Genomic DNA, 17,464 nt, shown 5'->3' with positions numbered 1-17,464 from the left:
TGGCTATGGGTAATATTTCTCTCTGCTTTCAGTCAGATTAAACAAGAGCAGTGTTTCTCAAACTGGGGTCACTGCTTGTGTAGGGAAAGCCCCTGGTGGGCCGGGCCAGTTTGTTTACCTGCCTCGTCTGCAGGTCCAGCCGAGCGTGGCTCCCACTGGCCGCGGTTTGCTGCTTCAGGCCAATGAGAGCTGCTGGAAGTGGCACGGGCCGAGGGACTTACTGGCTGCCGCTTCCAGCAGCCCCACTGGCCTGCAGCAACGAACCGTGGCCAGTGGGAGCTGCGATTGGCTGGACTTGCGGACGGGGCACGTAAACAAACCGGTCTGGCCCACCAGGGGCTTTCCCTACACAAGCGGCGACCCCATTTTGAGAAACACTGAACAAGAGCCATAACATACCAGAAAAGCACTTGTGTTTCAACCCCCCCCTTCTCATAAATCCAGGCTGAGTCCTTTGGCTCACTCTGCAGCTAGTTGCAGACTTCCTGTCCCCCCTGCATATGTGTCAGTACAATCAGCAGTTCTTTCCTGAAAGTAATTGCTACTCCCTCGTGTGCGTTGCTCCCATTTCCTCATGCTTACTCTTCAAAATCACCTACTTTTCCACTGTCTAATATCCGCAAGTAATTTGGGAGTCTTGCTAGAAGAATCAAACATAGCCTGCTGGGAGTGTGGCATTTTATAAATAAGTGATTCAGAGGGAGAATAGGGCAATTATAAGTTAGCTCTGGAGCTGGCTTTAGATCTTCAGATGCATGGAGTTGATTAGATAGGGGAATTTTTACAAGGATTTTTTTCACTAACATCAATTGACTCCAAAGAAAAGATACCAGTGCAAACACAGAATCATCTTGTTACATTGAGAGGAACAGCATTGACTGAGGCACAGAAACCTGGAGGCCTGAAACCCTGCCTTTGTGTTAGGTACATCAGTACTAGGGCAGTATCAGCAGCAGACAAACAGCTCTTTTAAAAGGAAGAACAAAAGACTCATTCGTAAGGCCTATTTACATAGGTCTTTTCTGAGGGAATGGTTCTGAAGGGTTGGGGGATTTATGTCTGGTGAGTTATATTACTATTAGTTTGTATTTAATTGAGTTATTTATGTGATATTATTACAGCTTTGTATACAAAGCTTGGCACAACTCCAATAGGTCAAAATGTCAACGGTCCTGTTCTACACAATTTTGTATGCTAATAATATGGAATTGTATTGTTTTAGACTTCTGTAGTGAGTGTTCATCACCATTTCTGATAACCATGACTTTGGTCTTTTGGAGACAAGCCACAGGCTTCACAAGGGATTTTACTGCCTTGTTTCATGTCTTTTCAACTCTTTTCAGATGTGCCAGGCTGTTTTTTTTTAAACAACATTTAGGGAATTCTCACATTGATGTTCATCCCAAGGGAAGGGGCATCTCTGTTTTTCTACATGATGGAAATCGTTTAGGTTTTTGTGGCTTGGGTCTCCTTCAAGTTTTAGAAAGATGATTATAGCTGAACTGGAGCCCAAACTGCAGTGTAATCATCAGTGAAATAATGATTCTTCATTTATGTCCATTTTCTTAAACCAGATTTCATATACTCTCTGACCATTCCATTGAAGAAGGCAGGGTGGAATGTTTCCATGTCCAAACATTTTCGTTTGTGGCAAAGATGAAGGGGGTATAGAGCTTAATTCAGTAAAAATCCATCATTGGTACAATATGTGTGGGAATATCCCAAAGAGGAAGACCTTGGGCATCACGAGGAGGATTAAGGCCATAATTTCTTTTACTGTGATTTTGTCTGACCTTTTAGAATATCATCTTCTTTGGGCAGGGCCACTCAGAGTTGCAAACCACAGACTGAAATGCTAGGTGAAGTTTTGTATGGCTTTGGATCTAGAAACTCTCAGAAAGTGCAAATGTAGATCAGGATTTCTTCCACTTCCCAAAACTGAAGGATACAGACTTCTTTTAAGAGCCTACAGATAAAAGTCTATGATATATTTTGGAAGATTAGTTCTTGTCATGTCTTCAACAATAGTTCTCATCCTTTTGTTAATTAACTGAGTCACAATTTAAAGTGTACTTTAACCTCTAAACACAAAAAAGAAGCAAAGGAGACAAGAAGTAAACCAGTACAGCTAACTGGCGAGGCATAAGAAAGTTATCTGAGCCAAAAAGAGATCCTTTAGAAAATGGAAATCTAATCTTAGTGAAACTAATAAAAAGGAGCATAAACTATGACAGTCAATATGTAAGAAGAAAACTAGAAGACCTATGATGGAATTTACAGAGTAAGTAACTAAAGGTGTAAAAATAAATACCAAGAAATTAGAGGCAGAAAGTCTGTCGGACAATCTGCAGGTCTGCTGGATCACCAAGGATTAAAGGGAGAAATTAAGGAAGATAAAGAAATTGTTGAGAAATTAAGTGATGTCGCTGCATCAGTCTTCACCCCAGGTGATGTTAGGGAAATACCTACCCTAGGCCTTGCTCTCTTCTGGTAATGAAGATGAGGTATTTCCAGAGACTAAGGTGTCCGAAGAAAAGACGTTGGAACAAACTGATACATCAAAAAGGAACAAATCACTAGTCCCAGATGATGCATACCCAAAGTTCTGAAGGTACTTAAGAATGAGGTAACTGAGCTGCTAGCAAATCTAGGCAATCTCTCATTAAAAATAGCCACTATATTGGAGGACCAGAGGGTAGCAAATGTACCATATTTTTAAAAAGGTGTGAGGGTTGAGCCAGGAAATTATAGAGCAGCAAGCCTTACTTCTGTACTTGGTAAACTGGTTGAAATGATATTAAAAACATAACTATAAAACATTTTGATGATTATATGATATGATAGAATCTAAACAGCACAGCTTCTGCAAAAGAAAACTATGTCTCACTAATCTATTCAAAGTATTTCAATGTGCCAATAAAAAAAGTGGCTAAATGAGAACAAATAAACAACATTAATATAGACTTTAAAAAGGCCTCTGAGAAACAGGGCCGGCTCGGCACCAGCCCATTAAGCAAGTGCTTGGGGCCACCAAGGGTGGCATGTCGGGCTCTTCGGTGGCAATTTGTCGGTGGGTTCCTCAGTCCCTCTCAGAGGGAAGGACCTGCCGCTGAAGATGAAAGTGGCACGGTGCAACTGCCACCGATTGCGATCGTGGCTTTTTTTTCCCCACCGCTTGGGGCAGCAAAAACCCTGGAGCCAGCCCTGCTGAGAAAGCCCCTTACAGGAAGCTAGTCACAAAACTAGGAAGTCATGTGATGTGAGGCCAAGTACCGTCACTGATCAGAAGCTAGCCAAGAGGAAGAAAACAAAGAAGAGGAATAAACAGTCAATTTTCAACATGGCACAAGATTAACAGCATGATGTCACAAGGTTCTTTACTAGAACTTTTGATGTTTAATATATTAATATATGGAAAAGAGGGTGAGCACTGAGAGGGCAAAATCTGAAGATGACAGAAATTTATTTTGATTAGTCAGGGCTTCAGAAGATTGTGAGGAACTTGAGAGATCTATTCAAGCTAAGTAAATAGGCAACATTGTGGCAGATAAAATTCAGTGTTGATGAATGCAAAGTAATGCACAGCAGAGTGAATAATCTGAACTGCCCAGACACCTTGCTGAGTTCTAACTTAAACTGTATCCACTCAGGAAAATACCTGACCATCATTATGGACAGCTCAATAAAAACTACTGTAAAATGTGCAGCAGCATTCAAAAAGCAAACAAAATGTCAGGATGCTTAATGAAAGGGATGGAAAGTAATATGGAATATATTATAATGTCATAATATAAATCAAAGATATGTCCTCACGTGGAATACTGTTTTAAGTTTCTTTCATCCCATGTCAAAAAAGTATATAAATAAGATTCAAAGACAGATGTGAAAATAATTAGAGTATGGAAAAATGAAGAAGAAAGATTGAAGAAATTAGGGCTATTTAATTCAGTCAAAAAGTCCCAAGAATGAAACAGAAAGTTGGCAAATTCAAAACTGATAAAAGGAAATACTTTCCACTCAATGCACAATTAGACTGTGGAACTTATTGTTACAAGATATCACTGAGACCAAGAACATAGCAGGATGCAAAAGTCCACTCAATGCACAATTAGACTGTGGAACTTATTGTTACAAGATATCACTGAGACCAAGAACATAGCAGGATGCAAAAGAAGATCGGACATTTATATGCACAACAAAAATATCTAGGGTTCTAATAATAAATATTTTTTTAAAAAGCGAAGCAAGGGTTTTGGAAGGGACATAATATCTCCTTGAGGAAATAAACTAACCTCCAGTTATTGGGGATTATTAGGAAAATATAACCTGGGAGCAGGTTATCTTGTAATTGCCTACTACTGAGTTTCTTGCATCTTCCTTTGAAGGAGCCGATATTGACCACTGCCAGACACAAGATACTAGAATACCACTGGTCTGAGCTATTCCCATGTCCAGGAAAAGCAATTCTGTAATACTTGCATTCTGGATTCCCAAGCTGATTATCTCTCAATGATTCCATATCCCATGTATGAAGTTTAAAATTAAAAACATGTTATTTCTAACTTACAGGTCAGAAAATTAAACTTAACTCCTGGAGTCAAGCTGGAGTCTTTCCCTCATGAATATCATTTTCAGCAGTAAAAGCTCTGAAGACTAAATTTGTCCTCAGTGACAACTGTACAGCCCCCTATGACTTCAAATTATATTCTCAATGACAGAGATAAAGACAAAGACAAAATGTCCCTCACTATGAGGGATGTCGCTCTTAGACCCAGAGTTCCGTCTGCTCCACACCAATTTGGCCTCCTCTCATTTTTATTGTTGAAAATCATTTACATAGGAATTAAAGATGCATGAAGCTGAGGTTATAGATTGAAGGAAAAGAAGGAAGAAATACACCGGAGAAACCCACTCAACTATATGTTTCCTGCATAAAGATTATCTCTGCGTCCCAGTTTTCGGTCTTTGTCACAACTGTCTGCACATTGGGGACTGGAAGATTTAGGCATTTGGTTACACCTGTGCAGCTCCAGTGCTTTTAGTGGTTTCCACAGGCCTGACTCTTTGGCATTTAGTAATGAATGCAATTAATGTTGCACAAAATGGAATAGAATCCCACTCCCTGCTGATGTTTGTGTTAGCTCTGAAGAGCTAACAGGAGTAAAGAGAAGATTTATTTTTGTCACTGAAGTCAGTAGATAGGACACACAGATATACAGAAAGAGCAAATTTGTTGAGAAAGAAAGTGTCATTGTTATATCTTTTGCAGGGTAGAATCACACTGTAAGCTGGCAATATGTGAGAAAAAAGCTTAAATGCACTTTCTTTCTAAAGGAGTTCTACCCTAGAAGTATGTCAGAGATATTATGTTAGGCCAAGAACAAAATCTGGGGACTGTTGTTCCTTTCTCTTCCATCATCCCAAGCCTCTGGTAGTGAAAAAACAAAATAAACAAAAGAAAAGGGAGAAATTTTTCCTCTCACAAAGAACATAAGAATGGCCATTCTGGGTCTAATCAATGATCCATCTAGCCCAGTGTTTCTCAAACTGGGGTCGCCGCTTGTGTAGGGAAAGCCCCTGGCAGGCGGGGCTGGTTTGTTTACCTGCAGGTCTGGTCGATCGCGGCTCCCTTGTCCGCAGTTCGTGGCTCCAGGCCAATGGGAGCTGCTGAAAGTGGTGCGGGCCGAAGGACTACTGGCCACCGCTTCCAGCAGCCCCCATTGGCCTGCAGCGGTGAATCGTGGCCAGTGGGAGCCGCGATCAGCAGGACCTGTGGACGGGGCAGGTAAACAAACTGGTCCGGCCTGCCAGGGGCTTTCCCTACACAAGCGGCGATCCCAGTTTGAGAAACACTGATCTAGCCCAGTGTCCAGTAGCCAATGCCAGATGCTTCAGAGGGAATGAACAGAACAAGACAATCACCAAGTGATCCATCCTGTGTCATTCAGTCCCAGCATCTGGCAGCCTAGGGATACCCACAGTATGGGGCTGCATCCCTGAACATCTTGGCTAATAGCCATTGATGGACCTATCCTCCATGATTGTATAGAATTCTTTTTCTGAATCTACTTATACTTTTGGCCTTCACAACATCCCCTGGAAACGAGTTCCACAGTTTGACTGTGCACTGTGTGAAGAAGTACTTCCTTTTATTTGTTTTAAACCTGTTGCCTATCAATTTCATTGGGTGACCCCTGGGTTCTTCTGTTATGTGAAGGGGTAAACAACATTTTCATATTCATACCATTCATGATTTTATAGATCTCTATAATATCCCACCTTACTCATGTCTTTTCCAATCTGAATAGTCCCGTCTTTTAAATCTCTCCTCACATGGAAGCTGTTCTATACCCGTAATAATTTTTGTTACCCTTCTCTGTACCTTTTCCAATTCTAATATATCTTTTTTGAAATAGGGCAACTAGAAGTGCATGCAGTATTCCAGGTGTGGACATACCCCTCTTCTGCCCTTCAAACAATCCCCCACCCTGTCAAAACTCACCATCAGAAGCAAGCTCTCCACAGACCAGAACTCACCAACTCAAAGTGGCACCAAACCCTGCCAGAACAACAGATGCAAAACCTGTACACATATCTCCACTGCTACAATGACCAACAACTCCCCCAACGCACCTTTCAAGATCCATGGGTCCTACACATGCCTATCACAACATATGGTGTACGCCATTGTGTGCACTAAATGCTCCCAAAATAACTGTGTGTGTAAAACCAGACAATCTTTTACACACATGATAAAAGACAACCACCATATCAGCTGTGGGTGAACATTTTTCACAAAGCCATCACCTATATCTGATCTCTCAGTCCTCATACTCAAAGAAAATCTGTATGATACCTTCAGAAGATAAGCCTGGGAGTTTAACTTCATAACTTTGCTAGACATCATTAATTAAACACATTTACTTAAAAAAAAAAAAAAAAGGCTTACCCAATACTAGAAAATAACCATCAGGTGATACCAATAAAATCAAATCCTAGCCTGAAAACAGCTAAGGACAAACTCGCAAAGATATGTCCATAATTTCTGTAATAATATTATAAAAAATCCATGTAATAAATAATGATGACTTCAATGATTTCTAGAACAACTCCTTTCTAGTTGTATCAAAGCACAACAAAGGCAATGAATTTGTTTCAGGTTTTTGGATGATGTAGTACGCTGGCTGCAACCTGAGGGGTAGACTGAGATGCAACCAGAAAGAGAAGAGTACTGGTATCTTTAAAATTCCATAGAAGTGACATGACAAATCCACATTCATGTGAAGAATTGTGAGGGAGGAGGAAAAAAAGAGAATAAAAGCAAAAAACTTGAATGTTACATTTAAATCTTTTAGTTTCTCACAGAGACTGATAAAGATCTGGCATCTGTAGCAAATGCAAGGAGCTTTTCTTCTTTTGTTCGCAGACATACCTTGGCTGACCTAGTGATGGCCCCAATTTCTGAATAAAGATCTGTGCTGTCTGGGAATTTTTCCACCACCATAGTGCAGACATGGTGCAGGAGAGACTGCTTATGCACTGTGTCCTTGACTTCCGGAACCTTCTCGAGGTAGCTTAACTCAAAAGCTTTGGCCTGTGTAGGAAAGGAAATATTTTTTTTAAGTAAGTTTATTTTGTCCACACAGATCTCCTCAAAGAAAACATTTACCAAGATATACAATACATGAGGGGGGTGAGGGGAAGAGATTACTTTTTTTTAAATAAAAAGAATCCCAGAGCAGGAAGAAAACATGATTCTTTCTGACACAATTTTACATAATTATGAAGAATCAGTAGATGCCTAGATCATTCCATTTGCAATGAAAAGAACAAAGAGGTGATTCTTGTAGTGTGAATTAAGAACAACTCCACTGAAGTCAATGGGGTTATGCTCGTGTAAAATTGGTGTGCGAACAGCGACCGGTCCCAAATCTCTCTGAGGTTATTTTGAAGGGGGAAAATAGAATTAATAAAACATACAATGTAGGTTTTGATTTCTAAATTACATGTATGTGTTGGAAATACACATATACTGGGTGATAGCTGTGATATGAGGTAGATAAGCTGATGAGGAAAGTCTGTGGTAATAGTCAGTAATAAAATGATAGGGTAACAAAAGCTTACATTGGTTCCATTTAGAAAGTTCCCAATGGCTAGTAAAGTAGAAAGGATAAATCCCAAGGTTTTATTATGCTCCAGCTGGTCCATTCCTTCCTTCAGGTCTAACAGTGGCTCTGCAACTTCCTGTCAAAAAAAAAGTGACGATTTTAGGCGCTCATAGATCTTTCTGTTTTAATTCTATGGTTTAGATTAATTATTGCAAAAGCTCTAAACAGTGATAATACAGAGCGCTGGCATTTGTGTGATGCTGGCTCTCTTCCTTGCTGCAGCTACTAAATCACATAAAAAGCCTAGCAGAGAAATAAAGAAAGTATTTCCTAAAGTTGCTTGTTCATGTAAGGAATTGGTGTCCTCATCACAGGGATGTTATGTGACTGAAAATGGAGGAAGATTCACTGCAGGGGGCTGCTGTGTTTGAGTTAGAGGCATAAAAATCTCCACTAATGAAATATCTTAATTCTAGTTTTTGTGATCTTTCAAGAGCAAAGAAAATCTAGAATATTTGGTAACTTTATATCTTTAATCTGCCTCTACTGGTCCCTACAAATGATGGCCACCTTTGAGATACAGATGTGACTACTTCTGTACATCAGTCTGTCACTTTAAAACTCAAAAAACACTGCAGTGTCAAGCTTTACAAAACTGGCCTCTGATTTTAACCTTTGAACTTGGAAACTCTTAATGTGCTTCCTATACATGCAAGTTATCTGTAAGATGGCATATAGACTGACAGACTTACAAACAGATTCTGCTCCATTATACCACAAAATGGACTACACCAGGGGTCCCCAACGCGGTGCCCCCAGTTTCTTTGTATGGTCAAGAGCTGTTTATTTTGTACAATAAGGTAGATATAGTTCTCAGTCCTTTCTATCAGCAAATTTAATTTTAGTCATCTGTAACCAGCATTCGTTCTCCAAATTAGTACTCTGTTTATGATCTGAGGAGCCAAAATTAAGCCTCGGTATTTCAGGCCGAGTGGCAAAACAATTGAGAACTTCTCTGCCTAGAGGAAACATGATGGGTTATTTGCAGATTATAGGGATATTTTATCATAAACGTGCAGGGAGCTTCAAGAGAAAATGCATTGACAGTCACTATCATATTACCATTTTGTGTAAATAAATAAAAAAAAAAGAGTACTGGACAGTTTATTTTGGGCATATTGGCAGGGTGAACAAATTCAGAGGTGATATAATTTACATATCAGAATATGGGAGCAAGGGGTCTAAGGCCTTGCCTCCATACACAAACACACACACATTGCACCAATCTAAGATTGTGTCTACACTATGGAGACTGTACTGTTAGGTCACCGTAGTTGTGCCAGCATAAGCCCCTAATGCAGATGCAACCACTTCTCATAGAAGGGTTTTTTCCATTGGTGTAGGAATACCACTTCCCTGAGAAAAGGTAGCTATGCCAATGGAAGTATTCTTCTGTTGACATAGCTGCATCTACACGGGGGTTAGATTGGCATAGCTACAGTGCTCAAGGGTGTGATTTTTTCACATCCACTGGCCAGACCAATGTAGTTATCTTGAGCTAACTGTTAAGTGTAGACCAGACGTATGTACAATTGATTTAGTTAAATGGTACAAACCCCTATGTGGACACACTTAAACTAGTTTGCAAGCTTATATTGATTTAGCTTTCATTCAGTAATTTTCCAAATAAGCTAAATCTATTCAAACCAGGTGTAAACCCAGGGAATTTCACAGGTTTAACTAACTTGATTTAAAAACTGATTTAAGTTCAGCATGTACAGGATGTGTATGTACACTAGCCTTAAAATGGTGTGACTTGCTTGATACCGGGCTAAATAACAAGGTAGCTCCTAGCAAGATCGTGTTAGACATAATAAGTTTGCCTCAGTTAAATTAATGTACGTCTTCATCCGGCCAATTCACGTGTAAATTATAACATCTTAGAATCCCTTATATACATCTGTTGATTATTCTTAGTTATTATTAGCTGCATTAGGGTAGCGCCTAGAGGCCAATCAAGACCTCAGAGGGCCCCTCTGTGCCAGGTGCTGTACAAAGAGTGTAACAGACAATATGACATGGTTTCACCTATAACGCAGTAAGATTTCTTGGCTCCCAAAGACAGTGTTATATCGAGGTAGAGGTGTAATTATGACATAACTTTATAATTTTCATTCTAAAGATTTATACTTTGTCAACAAAATTATCAACAAAAATTAAATTCCTCTTTCTATTAACTTCAAACTTGTTTTAAGATGTCACTTCTTTTAAGATGTCAAATTTTTGTATAATTTGACGGCATTTGAATTACATATAATTTGGTGCAAAGAATTAGCATTAATGCATATCCATATTGAGGAGCCAAGCACAGAAAAGTCAGAAAATGGAGACTAAAGTTGAAAATCAAACTTAACTCTGTCACTTTCCCCTTGTATTTATGTCTTAAAATATGATCTCACTTTAAAGTGGAGGACATTAAAATGACAGCATTTACCAAAAAATACCTGAGATCCATGATAATTTCTTATTCTAAGTAGAGTAAAAAACTACCGTTTCTCAAATACTTCTGTGTTATGCGTATGGGAACTATTGACATATGCTGACATCTTAATGGTGACTTTTGTATATATGCACAATTTTTTTTAATCTGACCATATGGAAATATTTATTTATTTTATTTTACACACATACAGATATCAAAACCAGCAGAATCACTTTGGCTCAAATTTGGTAAAAATTGCTAAAAATTCAGGAGGTAGGGAATATGACAGAAGGAAGAGCCAAACTCTGACCTCTGATGAAATCTGGGTCTAGAAATTAAAGTGCTAATATCAGCAGAAGAACATCTTTTGAAAATATTTAGTGAGGAAAATCCTTAACAGGAGGGAATTTGCAAGATCTGATAGGAAATCTGCATTCTAATACATTATTTCTTGCATTTCCTTTCAGCATGAGATATCATAAAGTCCAACTGGAAAATAAAGAGATTTTGTATTGATTAAGCTATTACTAACTAGGCCTCAGATCATGGACCAAGCTTATTCTTAGTATAACTTCACTGAAAGTAAAGTAGTTACATCAGAGATTAATTTGGCCAAAAAAACATTCAAATCAGATGAATTTTGTTTGTCTGTTTTACCAGTCAGGAACTTGCTAAAAATAATATTTCAACATTTTCCAAAGCATTAAATAAAAAACCTGTTGAAAGTTAGCAAGCGAATGTATGAAATCACCCAAACAATGTTGACTCTTCCTCACTCCATCAATAATCCACCCTGCATCAGTTGCACAAACAATTCTCAAAATACTTCTATTGCTCTTTGAATGAATAGCGTACATCAACAAGTGCAGCAATGTTGTGCCTGCCTATAAGTAATTCTGTTAATGAGCAAAATTAGAAAAACATCTGAGAGAGAATCTGAGGGGTCCCCTTCCCCACTTTCAAGAGTTTACAATAGCAATAACAACTTTGAGGGATCCCAGGGATCTTATAAATTAGCTAATGAATAAATATAGTGATTAGTTCTCTCCACTCGTCAAAAAAAGCTAGATTCTGATATACTAAGTCTTTACATAGGCAAAACTCCCACTAATTTCAACAAGTGTTTTGCATGAATAATATCTGGGTATAAGGATTGGGCCCTCATCCCCAGGAAATTCCTTGTTCCTAAATCATTATTGCTTGATTAGAGGAAGGAAGACATAACTCTTAATTTTTTTGTAAAAGAACGCTAAAATGTTCCCTCTTCTTCCATCCCATCTCTGTTCACCTAAACAAAAGCTAAAAACAATTAATTCACCATCCTCACAACGTAGCCAGCCATGTAATAATAAAGACTGAACAAGCTGAAACAAGGACTTGAAATTGCCTTCTCCCAGTCAGAGGAAGTTTACCTTTTCCACTATCTCATAATCCATTTTGAAAGCCCAAAGCTGGAGTCTAGCAGAAAGCTCACTAATTGAGGAGAGAGTGAGAAGAAACTGCTCTGCACTGCCCAATGGGATGTCAGGGTTTGCCATCTGGGCCTCCTGGATCTTCTGTTTTTCTTCTTCCGTAGGAATCATAGTTAAAATTTTCTAGAAAGAAAGATAAAAGACATTATTTTTAATCAGATGTACAACAGCAATGATTTCAAACATCTTTTTTCATGGAGGGAAGCGAGAGGCAGAAAGGTAAATTTATATAGCATACATTTGGAAACCCATTTTTTTTCAGGCAGGTTTCCGTGCAAACAATTAAGAATCATACTGAAGGCTTGACACTGGTTTATATTGTGGTGATGGGATTCCTAACTCAAACAGCTGTAAGTGAGAGCAGAACCGTGCTTCGGTTATATGCAACACAAAACCACTGCACAGGAAACCTAAACCATAACAAGGCAATCTTGAATAGGTCTAAAATTGTAATTAAAATTCCATATTGCATCTTTTATTTTTATGGAATGAGAGTGATTAGCCATTGGAATAAGCTAAAAAGGCAAGTTGTAGATTGTCCATCAACCTGGTATCTTCAGATCGAGACTGGATACCTTTCTGGAAGATATGCTTTAGTAAAATGGAAATTATTGTGCTTAATACAGGGGACACTGGGTGAAATTCTCTGGCTTATGTTATACATGAGGTCAGACTAGATGACCTAATGGCCCCCTTCTGGCTGTAAACATCGGAGAACTTAGAACGACAAAATAACTCAGACAACAGGTACAGGTGAAGATACATTTTTTAACAACGTACTATAAAAATCCTTTCTAAATGGCATTTTGCATTTCTGTAGGTAGGAATGAAGGTGCCCAGATGGCAAACCATTTTAGGGTGGGTAGCTCAACTATATAAAATGTATGATGTTGGAAGAGCTATTATCCCTCCCTACTCCTACCCCATATGTTTACTTGCCACATAATATGACAACATTATTTCAGCATGTGTAGGTCAGTCCTAGAAATACCACCTGTATTTAAGACAATTACTTAATAAGGAACAATTGGTAGAGTTTTAATTAAAAGTATGTGCTGCATAACATGAAGCCTTCTTTTCTGTTCATCTGACAGGTTTACAGTATTGATGAATGAGGATTTCAATATGCTCATTTGCTGTGGTCATCAGTATTGATTCAGAAATTTATATTTTCCTTTTAAATCATGGCTTTTATGTGCTTCTTTGCATGTGGCAACTTCCCAGCTGCTTGTTCTCCAGGGTCTCTCTTAGAAATAAGATTTTGCTTTAAGCAACTAAATGCGTTTTTAAAATGAAAAAGCAAACAACATAAACACATCAAATAAGCCAGGACCTGTGCCCTGCTGAACGTTTTCAATGAGACGGTGACCTATATTCACTCATTGGAAAGAACGCTGGCTTTTTCTGTAGCTCTTTGAAATGGCAGAATCAATTCTGGAGAAAAAGTCAGAGAAACACAGGATCTGCCATACAGATTACATCACTGATCCATCCAATCTAGTATCTTGTTCCAGCAGCGGCCAATGCCTGATGCTTCAGAGGCACCTGCTCCTTCCCCTACTGATACATCTAGCTCATTGCTCAATGTTGCATCTGGGTATGGGGAGTGAGGAATTCCCTCCCAACCCCATCAGGTGAAGAATGACCTCTGATCAAAGAAAATATTTTATCAATTCAAATCCAGCCACAGTATTTGTCCTGATGACCATCTCCCTAGTGTATTCCATATGAAGAAGCATTTTTACCTGTTGGCTTTGAACATATTATGTTACCTTTCAATTTTACAAAGTGTCTCTTTGTTCTCATACTACGCAATAACAAGACAGATGGGAAGTGTAAAGTCTGCACTCATTTCAAACAGCGAGTGGAATAATTTAGTCTATTAATTCCCTTGGAACAGAAGAGGGATAATCTAGAATTACATTTCTTTGCTTCTCCTTCCCCCAGTTATCATTACATTGCATATATACTGCAGTACAAGGGCAGTCCCTGCACCAGAGAGCTTACAATCTAAATAATCAGCCTCAGGGGGATAGAAGGGGATATAATATTCAAGAAAATGATCAAGATGATAATAAGGGCATGCCATTTTTGCCCTGAAATTTATACGACGACAATGTAAAATACAAATTGAATCCACTTCCTTACTTTTGAATTCTAAGCAGTATCAGTGTTTTCCTGACACATATCCTGAAAATGGCTTAAAATGACTGTTGCATGCATTTACCTGAGAGCCTTCATTTACTTAAATCAGTATGGTTTCTTGATTTGTTTTTATGATCTATCTGTAATCAGTTTTACATGCTTACATCCGTTACCTAGATCATATCTAAAGCAGATCTGAGAACTGAACTGACTGCCCAGGGCACCTCTCACACCTCTCTATACCGAGTCCAGGGCTCAGATGCTACTGCAATGGGCACTTTATAAACACTCATAAAGAGATCAGACAAAAGGAGGGACAGATTAGACAGACAGATATGGACAGATGAGATACAATCCTAAATGGGGCATCAGGAAAACTTCTCAATAACTCTTCAGGAAGAACGAGGCCCTCCAGCACCTAGTCGTCTCTTTCTCTTTAAAAGATTACTTAAATTTCAGTGACTTTGTGAGGCTGAATGGAGGAGCCAGGACAGTCTGCAACTGGGATTATTTTAACATTTATACATGGCCAATTTAGCAGACATGATTGATGTAAAAGTGCTTTTGATACATTCTGGTCTCAGAAGGGGAGACACTTTGGCAGTTGCAATGCACTCAATTACCCCCTGCAAATAACAAGGGCTCCAGGCTTTTGGCAGATACACAAGGATCCTACAATCTCTCTTTTTTTGGTGGTAAAGCATCCTCACTGTAGGGATTTTTCAGCAGCCTTAGGGCATTCTAACCAGAGCACTGAAACAGTCAGCTGTATTTCCAAAGGGACTCACTTGGTCCCTGAGCTTCGCATAAACACAGCAGGCCAGATGGAGCTGACAAAGAGCATTCAATCCAAGCACTGCTACTCTGCTTAGCTGGTGCATGTGCATGTGCAAGGGAAAAGCAAATCCAAAAAGCCTTATTTGTACTGCAAGCTTCAAGGATCATCCCTGCCACTGAATTACTACCCTGATATAAGCAGAGCCACTGCTGACTAACTGGCTGATCTCAAACTAGTTGCACTCAAGGTGGAACTGAAGCCATAACAACAGGCTTTTCACAACACTTTGAATCCACTCTAGCAGTCATTTTTATCCTGCTGATTATGATCTGTGCCTTCCTGAAAAAGCAATAAAATGGTCTTATTTTTGTTTTTCACTCTGACTAATTTAAACCATTCATTCAGTGTGGAAGATTGACGAGTCTACCATCCGCCAGTTTATTATTATTTTTTACACATCACTGACAAAAACTGTGTAAAAACACAGTAGGACAGAAGGTTACTGGCACATCATCATAACTCACAACCTCTTTGTTTCCATCACTAGATCATAACCAGCTTTGAATTTACTCATATCTCATAATACCCAATAAGGCCCATTTTGGGTAGAGAGCAAGGAAAAGCTTACCAAACCCCATAAACAGTCTAGGCTCATATATTTCTTGCTGGTAGGGTGTCACAGTCTTGTATAGACTACAGATTCCATGCCCATGCATACCCTTGTAATCTTTTGGCCCAGACTGCATGATTCCAGAGAAAAATCTGTCCAGTAAAGTAGTATTTTTATGGATACCAAAGATTGTTTTTGGCCACCTGGTTCATATGAGATCATGGTACTGATTATTTTAGTATTTGAGTTTAAAATACCCCCCAACGTTCCTTTTTTGGACACGGACAATTGCTGGACTCTGCGAGGAGGGGAGAATGGGAGGTGGGGAAGGAGACATATTATAAAACCATTACTCTTCTAGGTTTAGTCATTCTGAGTCTGAGTTCCAAAGTTTCTGATAAGAATGCTTCATAAAGTACTAAGTCCCTTCTTGAATCTAGGAATTTTATAGCCAAATATATATTTTCTGACATTTCACCCACAATTTCACAGGGTCTTGTGCCTTTCAGACAGCCGTTAACCATGCAGATCTATAGTTTACATAATCTGGAAAAAAAAGTCCAGAACTCTACATTTAATTACTATGACCACCTGAATTTATAATATTTGATTTGGATTCTCAAAAACACATCCAATTTTAAAGAAAAGGAACTGTATCCAAAATACTTCATAATGTTAGTGATATCTAGAAATCAGTAACTGATTATCAGCCTCGCTTCATTAAATTGGTTTTCTTCAACTATTCATTGAATTTAAATTTAAATTTAAAACTAGGCTCCTATATACCCAAGTCATGTTTGATGAAAGGATTTAGTTGCTTTTGAAAATGGGACTTAGGTGCTTTTGAAAAAAAGAATTTCCCTCAATTTAATTTCAAATAATTTTAACCTGATGAAGGCTAAAACTACCAATATATAACTTACACAATAAAACATCATAATCTAGAACCTTAGATACATACACTGTGCTCCTGTATTCCAAGGCACAACAGCCCACCTCAACCCCTTCAGTCCACTTTCCATTCAGTCAAATTAGTCACGCTTACATGCGCGATACAAGCCTCCTTAGGTGTACAATTTGGGTCTGATTCTGCTTCCCTTACTCATAATAAGTAGCACTTTCCAAGCAGAATCACTGATTGCCTTCATTGAGGATGAGTACCAATAAGTGTTGTGGTTGACTTTTTTTTTGTGCGTGTTTTTTTAACTTGTCCTTCAGATGGATCTGCTAAAATCACATACTGGGCACACACAGAGTAGACTTTAAGCTTGTCTCATAAAGAGCCAAGACTGCCACTCTCACTTACAGTGAATAAATAGCACCTTGCTCTGCAAGTAGTCCAAACTTGATTGGACATATTGAGTGCCAGACTTTCAAAAGAAAGCACAACCAGTGTGGCAACTAAAAGATGACTCACCGTTTTATGTGGATTCATTGGAAAAGGGTGCATTTTTGCAGGAGGACCTGTCGGGTCCTCCTGTGAAAGTAAGGCCCTACCAGTTAATCCTCTACATACTAAATTTAATACATCTGCTTGCTTAAAATCAAGCAATGCCTCTTTGTCTCTCTTTTTTACAATTCTCAGTAACTAACTACTCCAAGCTCATAGGCTTTAAGTACACTACATACAGCCACTCTTTTTTCTGCCTATCTCCATTATGCACTTCGAGTAAAAAGTCACAGGGATAGCAAGATTTGTTTTTATTTGACAGTGTAAAGCTGGAGAAAAAACTTAATTTTTGCCTTTTGATTTTGGTTCTGGCTGTTTATAATCCAAAAAGGTTTTTCACAGTCATATTTTACATAAATCTGCCAACTCTTCTGATTTATATGATGCCACCCTCAGAGGGTTTTTTAATGGCTCCCACG

The 17,464-nt window shown here is 38.8% G+C and overlaps 1 protein-coding gene across 1 annotated transcript in view; it reads right to left on the bottom strand.

Annotated features, from left to right (window-relative positions):
• FHOD3 (formin homology 2 domain containing 3) overlaps window positions 1-17,464 on the bottom strand; it is a 645,976-nt gene that overhangs the window by 75,600 nt on the left and 552,912 nt on the right. Inside the window, 3 exon segments of the mRNA XM_030551482.1 lie at window positions 7,433-7,594; window positions 8,125-8,244; window positions 12,003-12,185. Coding sequence (XP_030407342.1) covers window positions 7,433-7,594; window positions 8,125-8,244; window positions 12,003-12,185 — 465 coding nt within the window.

The sequence above is a fragment of the Gopherus evgoodei genome, chromosome 2, assembly GCF_007399415.2.
Source record: "Gopherus evgoodei ecotype Sinaloan lineage chromosome 2, rGopEvg1_v1.p, whole genome shotgun sequence".
NCBI classification, from domain to species: Eukaryota; Metazoa; Chordata; order Testudines; family Testudinidae; genus Gopherus; species Gopherus evgoodei.
This window is presented reverse-complemented; position numbering and strand designations above follow the sequence as displayed.